This window comes from Aspergillus puulaauensis, chromosome 5 (genome assembly GCF_016861865.1).
Source record: "Aspergillus puulaauensis MK2 DNA, chromosome 5, nearly complete sequence".
In the NCBI taxonomy this organism is placed as follows: domain Eukaryota; kingdom Fungi; phylum Ascomycota; class Eurotiomycetes; order Eurotiales; family Aspergillaceae; genus Aspergillus; species Aspergillus puulaauensis.
In genome coordinates this window covers 2636524-2650956 of record NC_054861.1, presented here as the reverse complement: position 1 = coordinate 2650956, position 14433 = coordinate 2636524, and the positions used below count along the sequence as shown (strand labels likewise).

At 52.0% G+C, this 14433-nt stretch overlaps 7 protein-coding genes across 7 annotated transcripts; 2 read left to right on the top strand and 5 right to left on the bottom strand.

The window, feature by feature from the left end:
- Positions 1–191: 191 nt before the first annotated feature.
- Positions 192–1052, bottom strand: APUU_51011S (uncharacterized protein; the record flags this gene model as incomplete). The annotated part of the gene is made up of 1 exon (XM_041706072.1): positions 192–1052. The coding sequence occupies one exon, from the start codon at positions 1050–1052 to the stop codon at positions 192–194; it is 861 nt and encodes a 286-aa protein (XP_041558494.1).
- Positions 1053–1515: 463 nt separating this feature from the next.
- On the top strand, positions 1516–2739 carry APUU_51010A (NAD(P)/FAD-dependent oxidoreductase; the record flags this gene model as incomplete). The annotated part of the gene is made up of 1 exon (XM_041706071.1): positions 1516–2739. The coding sequence occupies one exon, from the start codon at positions 1516–1518 to the stop codon at positions 2737–2739; it is 1224 nt and encodes a 407-aa protein (XP_041558493.1).
- A 740-nt stretch (positions 2740–3479) lies between these two features.
- On the bottom strand, positions 3480–3857 carry APUU_51009S (uncharacterized protein; the record flags this gene model as incomplete). The annotated part of the gene is made up of 1 exon (XM_041706070.1): positions 3480–3857. The coding sequence occupies one exon, from the start codon at positions 3855–3857 to the stop codon at positions 3480–3482; it is 378 nt and encodes a 125-aa protein (XP_041558492.1).
- Positions 3858–4840: 983 nt separating this feature from the next.
- On the bottom strand, positions 4841–5893 carry APUU_51008S (NAD(P)H-dependent flavin oxidoreductase; the record flags this gene model as incomplete). The annotated part of the gene is made up of 1 exon (XM_041706069.1): positions 4841–5893. One exon carries the CDS (start codon positions 5891–5893, stop codon positions 4841–4843), a length of 1053 nt encoding a protein of 350 aa, XP_041558491.1.
- Positions 5894–6368: 475 nt separating this feature from the next.
- APUU_51007A (uncharacterized protein) lies at positions 6369–7043 on the top strand (the record flags this gene model as incomplete). Its single annotated transcript, XM_041706068.1, has 1 exon — positions 6369–7043. The coding sequence occupies one exon, from the start codon at positions 6369–6371 to the stop codon at positions 7041–7043; it is 675 nt and encodes a 224-aa protein (XP_041558490.1).
- Positions 7044–9538: 2495 nt separating this feature from the next.
- On the bottom strand, positions 9539–11228 carry APUU_51006S (glycoside hydrolase family 1 protein; the record flags this gene model as incomplete). The annotated part of the gene is made up of 5 exons (XM_041706067.1): positions 9539–9677; positions 9741–10326; positions 10377–10849; positions 10915–11106; positions 11167–11228. The coding sequence occupies 5 exons, from the start codon at positions 11226–11228 to the stop codon at positions 9539–9541; spliced, it is 1452 nt and encodes a 483-aa protein (XP_041558489.1).
- A 632-nt stretch (positions 11229–11860) lies between these two features.
- APUU_51005S (Kelch motif domain protein) lies at positions 11861–14130 on the bottom strand (the record flags this gene model as incomplete). Its single annotated transcript, XM_041706066.1, has 4 exons — positions 11861–13218; positions 13267–13692; positions 13765–13851; positions 13911–14130. The coding sequence occupies 4 exons, from the start codon at positions 14128–14130 to the stop codon at positions 11861–11863; spliced, it is 2091 nt and encodes a 696-aa protein (XP_041558488.1).
- Between the last annotated feature and the right edge of the window lie 303 nt (positions 14131–14433).

Here is a 14433-nt window from a genome sequence, read left to right as displayed (position 1 = left end):
GATGGCAGAAATAGCTGGTAGAAATAGAGGGACCGGGGAGCCCTTCCTAATGGAGAGACCCACTTATTAAACTGGCAGTTTATCGCGACTAAAGGAATATGGGGGTTCTCCACTTGCCTTTATGATAGTCGATGCTTGGACGGAGTGGAGTGTACGAGATCTGATTGGTTTGAAGGAGTTCATTATATAAGTCAGACATCTCCGAAGTATTTCTGACGGAGCTTTTCCATCGCCAGCTCATCAGGTATGGGCTGTAGGAACTTGTCAATCTCATCAACCCAAAAGGTGTTTTGCGGATTGACTTGGTAGGCACAGGTGTATTCCCAATATGAGGGATACCATCCAGCGGTCTCCCAATCAATAAGACCAACTATATCCTCTCCGCGAACAAGAATATTCAGACTGCTTAAATCACCATGAGTGAATACCAGAGGCCAAGAGCCGTCTTGTTGTTTAACCAAATCTTGGACCTCGGCGTCAAGTCTCGGATCAAATTCCATGCCTCTTCGTAAATGCCGATGGAATTCCTGTGCAGTACTAAAAGGCCCAAAGCGCAAAGACTGTCCTGGAACACGGCAGTCATAAAGCGATCCGCCATCAACAGAAGCAATCCCCATACCCTCCGGAGGCGGAAGCTCCCGCATCTCGGTGACCATCTTCGCCAACTGCGCAAGGAGTGTCGTCTTGGACTGCTCACTTCGCTTCAACCACCCACTGCCAATTATCTCCCCGCTAATCCTTTCCATCAGTATATACGTCCGCCCAGAGTGTTTGAATGCACACAGAACTTTTGGAACCGGTATAGACGTATTCCGAGATATGAACTGCATTGTCGAGGCCTCTGATAAGTCCACGCGGCGCCCGTACTTCACACATAGTTTGCTTGTTAGCATGAGAACGTTCCCATGGCGCGGCCGAAAGCGTTCAAGAATCTTAACTGCTAAGAGTGTCAAGTACCGATACCGGGCATTGTTGTTGACAGGCTCGGATACGCACAGTGGAGCTGCTGAGGGTAAGCGCGACGAAGGAGGGATCTTTCGGCTCGACGCCATTGAACTCAGCGCAAAAGCAGCTGTAAGTTTCCTGTTCTTGTCTGTTATGGTGCGTCTAAAATATTTGGATGGATTGATGGAAAAGGAGTGAGACCGCGGCTTAGATGACACGCGACTTGGTATTGATTACATAATACTTCATAATCACGAAGTTATGTGCAGAGAATAATCCGTTTTAGGCTGGAATTCGAGATGGAACGTAAAAGTAAATCACTTCATGGGCATAATCATCACTGCACAGTAAATGCAAATCTGTATCGAGTAGTGTCGACTGGGGAAACCTGCCTGGCGAGAACCAAATGGCAACTTACGGCGAGTCGAGGAAAGTGGAGAAAGCCCTAAACAGAATACACTGAGTAGTTAGGCAGCTTATCACGACAGCAATGACGATACATGCTATATATAACCGTAGAACAGCCAAACTTGGTATCTAATCTTCATCTTTTGATTACCATAAGTCACAATGCAAACGAACAACAACCCCCTCCGCCAGCACTACGACGTCGTCATCGTCGGCGGCGCAACCACCGGCTCCTCCATCGCCTGGCACCTATCCACAACCCCAGACTTCGAGGGCTCAGTGCTCGTTGTCGAGCGAGACCCGTCACTGGAGTACTCCGCCACAAAGGCCAGCAACAACTGCATGCGCCAGCAATTCGCAACCGCCATCAACGTCCAGATTGCGCGATACGCAGCGGACTTTGTGAAGCGTTTCGGTGCGGAGTTTCCTCCAGACCCTCGCGATGTCCCATTTACGCCGTCTATTCGCGACTTTGGATATCTTTACCTGTCTGATTCGGAGAAGTTCACAGATGTCTTGAAGAAGGACCAGGAGTTGCAGGCTAGCCTGGGGGCAGGTACCAAGATCATATCAAAGAGAGAGATAAAGGATAAATATCCATTCCTTTATACTGATGACCTCGACAGCGCGAGTCTGAATCTCGTTGACGAAGGCGCATTCAACGCCTGGGGCATGGTCCAATGGCTACGCAGCACAGCCCGCCATAACGGCGTCGAGTACATCACGAACGAAGTCATCGGCGCAGAGCTAGAAGGTGGCAAGAAGGTGAAAGGCATCAAACTTAAAACCGGAGAGGAAATCACCGTCGACACCCTGGTCAACGCCGCAGGGACCCGCGCTGCCTCTGTCTCCAAGATAGCTGGGATCCCTGCCCTCCCTGTCGAGGCTCGACGGCGCTACACTTACATCTTCTCTGTTGATGAAAGTCTACCCCAGGATCTCCCCTTGACGATTGACCCATCAGGCGTCCATCTCCGGTCTTACGGTGTCAAGGACTACCTCGTGGGCTGTCCGCCCATCGGGCCCGATACAGCCGTGGACGTAGACGATTTCAGCTTCGCAGAGAATGCATGGGAGGAGAAGATTCTCCCTGTTATCACGCACAGGGTTCCTCAATTCGCTACTGCACAGGTGACCGATTCCTGGTTGGGTCATTATGAGTTTAACACGTTCGACCATAATGCTATCGTTGGACCGCATAGTGAAATCAGCAACTTTCTTTTCTGTGTTGGCTTTTCGGGACATGGGAGCCAGCAGGCGCCGGCTTGTGGGCGTGGTGTTGCTGAGTTGATTGTCTATGGGAAGTTTCAGACGCTGGATCTCGGTGCGCTTTCGTATAAGAGGATTGTTCAGAATCAGCCTTTGACGGAGAGGGCGGTTATATAGAGGATTTTATATAGACTGCCATGATCTAATCTTGCCACAGAATATATCAACCTATTCAAAAAGAACCTTCAACGCCCTCACAAACCCCTTCTTAATAAAAACAGCCTCCTCATCAACCCTCTCCGCATAAGACCGTCTGTTTCCATCCAGGTTAGCATCTCTGGCATCAACCCAAACCGGACACCGATACCAAATCATCGCCCCAGCCCAAATAACAAACAAGGCAACAACACTAATAAAATTCGCAAAGAAATTTTTCGCCGAAGTCTTCTCATGCAGCGGCCACACGCTCAAATAAAACTCCACAATAATAAGGGCAATACACCATATCAGCCCCCACCACGTCGCATACGGATTCGCCCACGTCCGCCAGGAGATATGCGTCTCCTCACGCCTCTGCACTTTCTAGGCGTATCGGAAGCGCAGGTGTGAGAGACAGATCATGCCCCAGCCGAGGAGGGTAAGGAGTGCTACTAGGCTGGATAGCCCTTGGAAGACCTCTGCCCCGGTGTGTGACACGTTCAGGTAGGCCAGGGCACAGCTGATTCCGATTGTTGCGATGTATTCAGTCCATGGACGGCCGATTTTGTCTGCTTTGCCGAATATCTGAAAAGGACGTTGGTAAAAAGATTGATTTAAGCATTAGTGCACCACCCTAGGAAGCACCGCATCTTTGTGAATTGAGCTGCGTCTCGCGTCAAAACTCTGTCGCTGCCATATGCCTGTATGTATGGATTGATTTAGCGTTCATCTGAGGCAACAAGGTGAAACTGAGCCGAGTTCCCATCGATGGCGGTGGGATATAGTAAGGTGGTGTATCCGACGAAAACGACGCCACCATCAACAATAAATTGGAACGAAACAGCCGCAAAAAATAGCATCATTTCAAATGACATCTCCAAGCCTTTACCGAATGCGGTCCGGGGTTGCAAGATGCAAGGCACCCACCAATGGGCGAGGAAGAGTATTTCCCAGCAGTTGTGCTTTATCTCTCGTGGTTTCGACCAACGCAGATGGCCTGAAATAGAGACGTATTTCTTCAGTGAACCGGCAGATCTTGAAGCTCGGCCATGTAGAAGTATCGTGCTACCATCTTCCCTTCGAAAACGCTGGGCCATTTTCGTACTGCATTGCAAAACCAACTCCAGGCCTCCATTAAACCCATGGCTCTTCTTGTATCGCTGGGAGAGCGAAAACACAGCAGAACCCCATCCTTATCGAGTTCAATAAAGAGTGTTCTCTTCCTAGCCAAAACCCTAGGCCCAACATCTAACTCCCATTAGCTTCAGCGTCTGACCAATAACCCCTACATAAAATGCCTTCGAACTTACACGTAGTTCCTTGTCGACTCATTAAACCATCGAGCGACGAAAAAGGGGAAGATTCCGGGTCCCAACCTCCTTCCACAAAGCCTTGTAGCACCCTAAATGCAAGGCTGGCCTGTTTCCTCCATTTGCTGGTCATATAATCTCCGCAGGTGGTTGCCACGAGTTGTTGGCGGCGGCCGAGTCTTGCATAAGGAGCATTTTGTTTTCAGGATCCCACCTCCGATCCGAGCGAGCATTGGATTCAAGAATCTCAGGAACATCCCAGCCAAGTTGATGGTAACACCGTCGACATCTTCATCTGTGTTCGTCAAAAGCCATTCTGACGGCTTTGAAGGTCTGGTCGTCATCAAATCGCGGCATCCGTCTCGAAACTGGATTGAGCAACCAAGTCCCTAGGTAGTTCCGGAAGTGAGCGTCTCAAACGTTCTTGGATCGGATTTGCTGCGTGATCTTCTAGGTGGAGTGGAAGGTGCGACTAGGTGATGGAGCAGGATTAGGAAGGTGGATCCAGCTCCCGTCAGATACCGGTATGTGGGCTGTGGGTCATCAAGTGGCAGTGAAGCCTAGCCTTATTGGCCGGCTACTCACTCCACTGGCTGTAAATGTAAGACTTCTTACAGACTGCTGTCATACCCTGGATATTGAGATTACTGGTTCTTATCTGGTTTGAAGTCTCGGTGTTTGAGCTCGGTAAGAGGAGTCATGGTCCTGACTTGGATAGACAGGGTATACTTCGGAAGGTCGATGTCGATGAAGTCAATCCCTATTCACAACTACAATGCCAGATGAGTATCCAACAACCGCCGTCTTGCATCCTCTCGCACCGTCTCAACAATATCCCCAGCCTTCTCAACCCTCCTCACCAACCCAACACCCGCTCCAGCCCACAAACTGCTCGCATCCCGAAAATCCTCACCCTCCGATTGAGCCCTAGAAGCCGTAACGGACACCCTCGCCCGAATCTCCTCAATAGAAACACCCTTTTCCCACTCATCATAACACTTATTTCTCAAACACCGCCCATCATACATCCCCGGCCACACACTAGGGGACCGCATCTCATCAAACACGCGCGATCTCACCGTCGACTGGCCCCCATCAGACGCCGACAGGATCTCTCGCCGATACCCCCCGGGAATATCAGTCTCATGCGCAGCCAGAAACCTCGTCCCCATAACAACCCCGGACGCACCCAATGCCATCGCCGCCGCTACACCCCGCCCATCCGTAATCCCCCCAGCAGCAACGAGGGGAATCCGTCCATCCCCCTCGAACCCGTCTCCAATCAGTGCGTCTGCAACTTCCGGTATGAGCGTGATAATGCTTGATGAGTGTGCATGTCCATGCCCGCCTGCGTCACTGCCCTGCAGAACAAGCACATCAGGATGACAAGCCCGTGCTGTCTCCAGTGCAGCAGACACGGTGCCAACTTGGACCCAGATCTTCGTGCGCGGACTCGTAGCCCGGATCCCCTCTGTCCAGGACTTGAAGTGCGCAGCCTCCCCGAAGGAAAGCCAGACGATGGCGGGTCTATGTTTCGCCACTAGAGGCAGGAATGATGAGACGGACATCCCGAAGACAATGACTCCAACTCCAATGGGTAGGCTATCCGTTTCGCCTTTCTGGGTATTGTCTCTCAGTAGGAGACTTGCCTGCTGGAGCTGAATGTCCAGCATGTGGGGCTTGTCGAGGAAGCCGATTAGCCCTAGCCCACCGGCGCGTGTTACGGCGGCTGCGAGGGCGCTGGTTGCGAAGCCGCTCATGGGGGCGTTTACTATGATTGGGGCTTGGGCCCAGGGGTAGTCTTTGAGAGTTGGTGTGGACATTTTGATCGTTAGGTATCGGCTGTTGGTTGGTTTAAGTGGAATACTGTAGAAGGTATGTGTTCTGAGTCTGAAGCATTTGGGCCAACAATGGCTTTTTTATGTGTTATATCAGTCGGGGAGTTGATGTTTCGTAATCCGCCGGTGGGATTAAACTAGTCACGGAACAGACGCCGGTTCCAAAGGCCGAGAACTGAATATCTAAATTCCTGTTCCAGACTCCTTAATTTAGTAATTTTGACTGAATCTGTCGGTCGAGATTGGAACAGATTCTATCTGCAATTATCAGCCTCCTTCCCGTCCTATACATCAAAGTGAAAGTGTAAATGCACCACGTAACGGATCTTAAGCAAGACTAACTATGTAATAGCTCGCAGAATACGCACCATCACCTCAAGCCAAGGACGAGGATGCTACTAATTCCAAAGCATTGGACGGGAATAAAACAGGTAGTCGGATATACCATCTTGCTAACTAGATGCCATATTCTACATACAGTAGTCTCTGGTTTCGATTGTTGAAATTATGCATATTCCGTTACTATCCTGTCAATCAACAACACTTAGAAGACCCATCCAGGACCTCCGGCGCCTGTGAGGTATCCAAACGACAAAAGCACGACGCCTTAATCGGCACATCCGCAACCGCAACGGGGGATCTGGACGGCGCGATCTCGAATAAAGCGCTGCATGTGTCCGCTGCGCAGCGCGTTCCGGAGTCTAGACGGGACTATCCGAGTCGGATTGTTGATATCCTTAAGGTCGCAACTGCTATGTTAGGCGGGGAGATCGAGTACCGCCGCGGGAAGTTCGACGCCGCGTTTGAGTCCCTGCGGCTGGCGATTCAGTTTGATGATGCGCTTATGTACCTATATAAGCTCTGGGGGTGGATGGTCCCGACAAGACATGCGTTTGCGGCGTTGTCGCTGGAGCAGGCATATGCAGAGGACTTGGGGCTTGACCAGCCCATCACGCGCGCGCATCAGCATCCAGGTTCGATGTGGGGGCCGCATGGGTATCATGAGTGGTTGGTGAAGCTGGGAAGAAAGACGGAGGCGGCAATTGTCAAGCAGCAATTGGATATTGCGCTGGCTGTTGCGGACGTGGAGATCCGCCCGGGCGTCTTAGATACGAGGCCTGGGCGTTGTAAATAGAACACATTAGCCCATCCTTTCCTGCAAGGCTGTAAGTTAGTAAAAATACATTTGCCCATTCTCCGAACTTTTCATGCAGCAAGACTGACCTGATAGGCGGAATAGGGCTGCCCAGAATGCACCACTGCAGCCGCGTCTCGCGCAGCCTTTCGCAGCCTTTCACAGCCAGCATTCTGCTGTCGTATTGGCCCCCAATAGGTAATATGCAGCCCGCTTCAGCCACACTTGGGGTCTGCATGGACCGTCTGTTCTTCAGCTATATGAACCGTCTTGCCAATCTTGCCATCCCCAGTTCAAAACGAACCACCCCATAAGTCCCACTTGACCGAATTCAGTCGAGCCAGGAGCGCACAAGTAACCGAGTCAATATTCACCGTTCATAAGGTCCTGGTGATCTTCTGTCTCAGGCCCTTGCTCCCACACCGCGTCGTTAAATGAACATCTCCACAATGCCTGAGGACCACCAACCAAGGCCGTTTACCTACGAGCCTGCTTACAGTTCCGAGATGGACTTCGAGCAATCAAAAACGTCCCCCGCTGTGTATAAGCGCTATCCGTTCTATTCCCTCAAGGAATGGTTCTTGGAATCCCTCAGCTCGGTCCTAGCGCTGGGCGCCCTCGCTGCCATTGCCTCTATCTTCGGCCACATGAACAACAAGCCCTACTCTGACTGGACGGCCCCAGTCTCGCTCAACGCAACAATCTCCATCCTGACAACGGCCTGCACCACGCTGCTGATGTACGGTGTCAGCCAGTTCATCGGTCAGCTCAAATGGCTTCACTTTAAGGGCGACCGTCACAAGCTTTTGCACTTTGAGACATATGACGATGCGAGCCGTGGCCTTTGGGGTTCACTCAAGCTTCTTACTACCGTCAAGCCGAATCTGGCCACCATTGGCGCCTTTGTCACGATATTGCGCATATCTTTCCCGTCGTTTACTCAGCAGGTCGTCCAGCTGGAGCAGCGAAGCATAATCACCCCCGATGATAACGTCACCTTTGGATTCGCGCACGAATACTCCCATGATGTGTCGGGCCAGCTGGCAAATGCCGGCGTCAGTATGTATCTCTCTTAGCAACTAAGCATCAGGTACGGACTAACATTCGTCTCCTCGTTTAGCCGGCATCCCACAGGATCCCAACATGCAGTCCGCCATCGTCCAAGGCCTCTACGGCATCGAAACACCCGCAACATTCAACTGCCCCGGCGTGTGCCAATGGACCGGGTCATACATGTCCCTCGGCTTCAAGAGCTCCTGTAACAACGTCACACAGGAGACACTGCAGACCCAAATATGCAACGGCACGCAGTCGAGCAACGTCTGCAATATGACCACGCCCGGCGGCCTGACCGTGACCACTCGCTGGGGCAACACGGACTGGGCCACCAACTACTTCATGAACGCGACATCGCTGCTAGGCGAGAATACCACAACCCGGCTCAATACTCTTCCTGATATCACCAGGTTCGCGGTCTACAGGGCCTCCCCGGACGGCAATTTTACGGCCCTGGATGTCAACGTCACGGAATGCGTTCTCTCGCTTACGGCGTATGAGTATACCGGTGCCAAGGCGAACGGTAGTGACTTCGCCTTTGGCACGACCCGCGAGGTCAACTTCGGATCAAAGAAGAATATCTGGAACGACGGAGGCTACGCGCCCCCACTGGGTTGGGTATACACCAACTCCACCAAAGACGCAGACGCGGGCGCCAACATCCCGGCACTGAATATATCGCACGCAAGTCTCTTCGCAATCGAGAATTTCTTCCAGTCCGACGCCATCGTCACCGAGTGGGTTGCAGGAAATTTCCCGAACAACAAGTTCGGACTAGCTGCTGCATTGTCGGGGGACGTGGACATCGATGCACGCTTCAAGAAGATGGCAGCCAGTATGACGGATTATGTGCGGCGTGGCCCCAATGCGCGCTCTGCGGGTGGGGAGCGCCTCGAGAGTGAGCCGTTTGTGTCTATCCGATGGGGGTATTTTGTTACGCCGATTGTGACGGAGTTTCTGGGGATTGCGTTGGCGGTTTTGACGATCTTCAATAATCGGAAGAGTCGCGGTGTTCCGTTGTGGAAGTCTTCGACCCTCGCAGTGTTGGCATGTCGGGTTGATAAGGGAAGTGGGGAGCTGCAGAGTGAGGTTAAGGATATCAAAAGGATTGAGGAGGAGGCGAAGAATGTTGATGTGCGGTTGCAGTAGGGTATGGGTATTTTGATGCTATGAAATGAACGGCTTTAGAAACAATTCTTAATGAATTATCGATATTGAAGACCTCTGGTAAGGGATACTGGATGATAACAAGTGGTTGTTGAAGACAAGGAGTTTTAATGAAGGAGGCGGAATCTCATGACCTCGATCATCTTCGCTCCTTCCACAGCAGTGCCTAATGTTTACTAACGAGGAACGATACATGGCCAAAAAGAATCAAACATTTATTTCATGTCCTTACCAATCTAGGGCCCACTATCGACACAACAAACCCGAAAATCTCACGCCTTCTGGATATACTTTGCAAAAATCTCCGGCATGGCTTTGGCACTCGCCTTGGGGTATCTCTTCTGATCATTCTCATAGTCAACAAATGTAACACCGAAGCGGGTCTCATAGCCCTCAGCCCATTCAAAGTTACTACATCCAGTCAGTATATCAATCGAATGGGAAAGCGCATCAATTGAGGAAGAGGGAACATACTCCATCAAACTCCAACCCATATAAGCCCTCACATTAACCCCATCAATCGTATACGCCTCCGCCATCGCCCGCACATAACCCTCAAAATACTCCACCCGGAAGTCATCCTTCAGCAGCTGCTCCAGCGGCAAATCATTCTCGCCCTTCAACGACGTCCCGTTCTCGGTTACATAGATCTTCGGCCGTCCGTACCGGTCACTCAGCCACTTCAGCAGCTTCCTGAACCCAATCGGCGACGGTCTAAGCCAGGGCGATTGCGTCTCGGGACCGACCCACTCTCCTGCTTTGTTTTGAAGATGCAGCTCCAGATTCCCGGCCACGTCGGTGGGATCTGCTGGGCCGGTCTTGGCTCGGATGAAGTTCGCGCAGTAGTGGTTCATGCCGTAGAAGTCGTTGCTGCCCTTGACTAAGGCAACTTCTTCGGGGGTCCATTCGGGCAGGCGGGTGCCGAGCTGGGCTACCATGCTATCTGGGTAGCGTCCGAAGTAGATGGGGTCTGCGAACCAGGAGATGGCGAATTCGATTTTGCGTGGTGCTGCAGCGACGTCGGCGGGGTTTGAAGGGTCCCAGGGCTCGGCCCAGTCGCCTGATTTTTATTAGTTCAAGCTCATCCTGGCACAGCTACGGGGGGGTTACCGTTAAGGGTGATCCCGATTTCACCACCGTCACGCTCCTTGAATTCCTCGCGGTAGATCTTCACAACAGTCCCGTGCGCAACAAGGAGATTGTGCCCTACAATCCAAGGCTCCGTGGAACCATCACCCTCCGGGTTCCTGTTCCTGTCACTCGTCCTGCCAGGTGCGAATTGACCAACGTTGTATCCGAGCACACTGCTGCACCACGGCTCATTGAAGGTAATCCAGTATTTCACCTTGTGACTGAGGGCGTTGAAGATGACACGGGCGTAGTTGGCGTAATCGGCAACGAATTCTTCTTTGTTCAATAGACCGCCGTACCGCTTGTCCAGCTCGTCGGGGAGATCCCAGTGGAAGAGAGTGACGAGGGGTGTGATGCCAGCTGCTAGGAGGTCATCGACGAATTTAACATAGAACTGGAGGCCCTTTTCGTTGATGGGGTCGTTGCGGCCTCCGAGGGGGATGACGCGAGACCTGCGGAGAAAGTAGAAAATTATCAGAATTGAGTCACAAATTCCGACAGAATGCAGGAAGCTTACCAGGAAATCGAAAACCGATAGGCCGGGGACTTGCACTCCTTCAACAGCGCAATGTCTTCATGGGTGCGGTGGTATGAGTCGCAGGCTACATCGCCATTTGCCCCGCCAGCGATCTTTCCTGGTTTTTTGCAGAAGGTGTCCCAGATAGAAGGCCCACGACCGTCCTCATCGACTGCTCCTTCGATTTGGTAGCTGTTCCAAGGGAGTCTCTCGTAAGCCAATGGTCAGGATCTAGGGTGTAGGAGGTGTTACCTGGCAGTAGCAAACCCCCAGAGAAAATCAGAAGGAAGATGCGGGGAATCTATGGAGCCCATGGTGCTAGATGTCACTGCGAGATTTCTGCGGAGAATTTCGAAGCAAGCTGACAATGGATGAAACGTACACCAGCGCAGCGGTGTAAGAGGCACCAAAACATCTGAACTACGGAAATATTTAAACCATCTCAGCTTCACCTCGCTTTCCCGGTCGGTCAAGGAGCTCTCCGCGAGCGATGAGGCAGCCGACGGCGGCGGAGAGCCCGAGCTCGATCAGGCGGGGTGAAACTGGACTGCTCGTAGTTGTGGAACAGGATGATGGTGGATACAGTGCCTGGCAACCGACTGTGGCGGCTGGGCGGGCCCGTTCGCCGTGTCCAAAGCGGAATGGTCAGCAAGGATCCATGCCCTAAGGCGAGCTGGAAAAATAACAAGACAAATCTTATATTGCCCCATAGTAGATGACACAACAGTGTAGATAGATACGTACAGTCGTGCAATCATCCTGCTCGTCGGTAAATCCTCGGGCTGTACAATCAATGTCCCCGAACTCCGCCTGAATCCAGTGCTCACTCATAAAATCAAACTCCAGCAAACTCCTCCCTCTCAGAAATGCAATGCACAGGCAATAAGAACCTGAAACAAGAAAGACAGCGTAAATGCTTGGCACCCGGGCTTATCCAAGGGCTGCCTCATATGTCCTCCACCCCATCCATCTCATCCGCTTCAGCCTCGTCCACGTCCAGGGCAACGCCATTGAACGTCAGCTGCGACCGCTTCGGATCACGACCACTGCCTAGTCCATCCTCTGCGCCAAGCGTTCCGACAAGCTCGAGCTCTGGCCCCACGATAATCCGACCCTCCATGTCCACCACTTCACATAGGTCGATCAGCCTCTGTCTGCTGAGAGATTTGAAGCCATCAGTCCGAACAACCCTTCCCCAATGGTTAAGACAGAACTGTGCCGCTCGCCTCATCAGCCACTCTTCATTGGTCCGTCCCGCCCGATCCCATATGATTGCCGCATTTTCCACCTCTAGTTCCCGCCCTAAGCGGTTGACGCAGAGGAGGCGTAAGCGGGGCAGGTCATAGAGGTTTGCCATTACGAGCATCCCCGCTACATCAATAATATCCGCGCAGTATTCAGGATGGCCAGCGATGCTATCCGTATACAGATAGTAGAGAAACGCACGGACAACCGAGTAGGGCTCTGGGATATGCATGCGGTTTGTGTGATACTCCGCCATTTGGGCCGAATAAAGTCGCTTAAAATGCGGCCACCTCAGCTGCAGGATCAGCTTGTGCACGTGGATCGGGGGAGATGTAGCTGCGTTAGCGGGAAGGTAAGCTGGGGCCGATTGCGCCAATGATCCGTCTTGAAACCCATCGTCAGCGTAGACAAAGTCATCTGAGTTGGCCGTAATCGTAAAATCAGCCCCACTGCCGGATTCGGGGCGTTGATCAAAGGCGGTTGATAAATCCGCTCCTAGCCCAGACAGGGGTCCCATGTGTGTCCGTCCAGAGATTACTGCTCTTCTAGGGTCGGGAGACAGGGCCGACATCTCGTTTCCCAGCAACCCATACCTTTCCAGATCGATGGACAGAACCTCAGACATGTGATTCTCGTCTCCATTTCCAGGGGTGGTAGCGGTATCCAGGTTGCATCCGAGCAACCATGCCTTGGTACCACTTGCGTTTACTGTAAGGTAGTGCCATCGATAACCGGATCGGAAAAGCTCCTGTCCATCAGCTAGTCTCTGCCATCGCAACGAGTCGAGTTCCAGGGATGAAAGATTGCAATCGTAAACGCGCGTCATTTCAGATGGCGTGACAAGATCGAGTAAGACGCCAGATGCAAAAGCCTGGAAGTGAGTGCCGGAATACAGAGACGGAACATTAGGTCCTGATTTGAACTGGAGACAAGAGACAGGACCTGGGGCAATGGACTTCCTCCGGCTAGCATTGCGGACCTGTACGCTTGCGGAATTGGCAGCGTAGCTCCCGGAGCGACTAGGGATCTGTTGGGCTGTGTGGTTGTACATTGTATTGTCTGGACCGTGAGCTATCCTGCCAATTCTTGTGGGAGAGTCCATGGTACCTTGTATATCCTGCAATCCAAGAGCCGGAATGGCCTGTAAATCCAACCACCAGATGTCCGTAGATCGCTCCATATCGGGATCCAGTCCGCCAAAGGTCCAAAGACGGCCGCCCCAAATCCAGGCAAGATGGTCAAAGCGAGGGGTAAATTTCCACGATCGAGACCAAGTCCAGGTTTTAAGATCCAAATAGGCCATATCGTCAAGAATGCCGCTGTTTTCCGAACCTCCTAGAATGAACAGTTTATCCTCGTGAATGACAGCAGCATGGCGGGCTCTTCCTCGGGGGATTTGTCCACGGACTTCCGGTTGAGACCAGGTAGAGGTGGGAACGTCAAAGACGACCACGTCCGATAGGTATACACCGTGCTCATTTTCTCCGCCGAATACTACCAGCTTGTCTCCTTGGTATAGGCTAGCGGTGTGGCCTAATAAAAACATTTGACATTATTATGCATTCAAAATTGGTGTCGTGATAGGATAATTGGTGTTCTGCTTACCCATACGGACACCCGGAATATCTCCATAGTTATCCACCAAATCCCATCGGAGCGTATTCAGATCAAGTCGCAGAACATGGTTGTACACTGCGCCAGGTTAGCCCGCATAGTTCCAGTAGAAAATACCACACCAAGAGTTTATGAACCTTCATCAGTGTACTGATCAAACCCTCCGAAGGCGTAGATATGATCATTGCCGCAATAAGTCACCGAGGCATTAACTAGACATGCTGGGATATGGCCCTGAACCTTGCGAATGTTGGGCCGGGAGTCGACACTGCCTCGGTGACGACTGTTCGAGCTCGCTGTCATCAAGAATGCGCTCTGGGGCGGCACAGACTGCTGCGCGGGGGTAGTGGCAGCCATCAAGCATGGGATAGCGGGGAATCGGAGAAAAGTGGGTCTGGTGGAATCAAGGATAGTCGGTCGGCAGAGGGGGAGGTATTTCACAGGAGCTGGGTCAGTTAATCACTGGCTCGATATCGTTGTCGCATGAATCTTGTCGATGGCTCAGTGTTGGAGTTGATTGCAGGATAGTGGTTGACAGGCCATCACTGGGCCGAGGCGCAACGTCGTCGGAGGTGGATCGGCGAGGTGGGAGTAACTCAGGAGCAAGAGGTCAAAAAGACACGCCTAGGTAAGAAAGAATTGCGCAATAAATAATTCGCC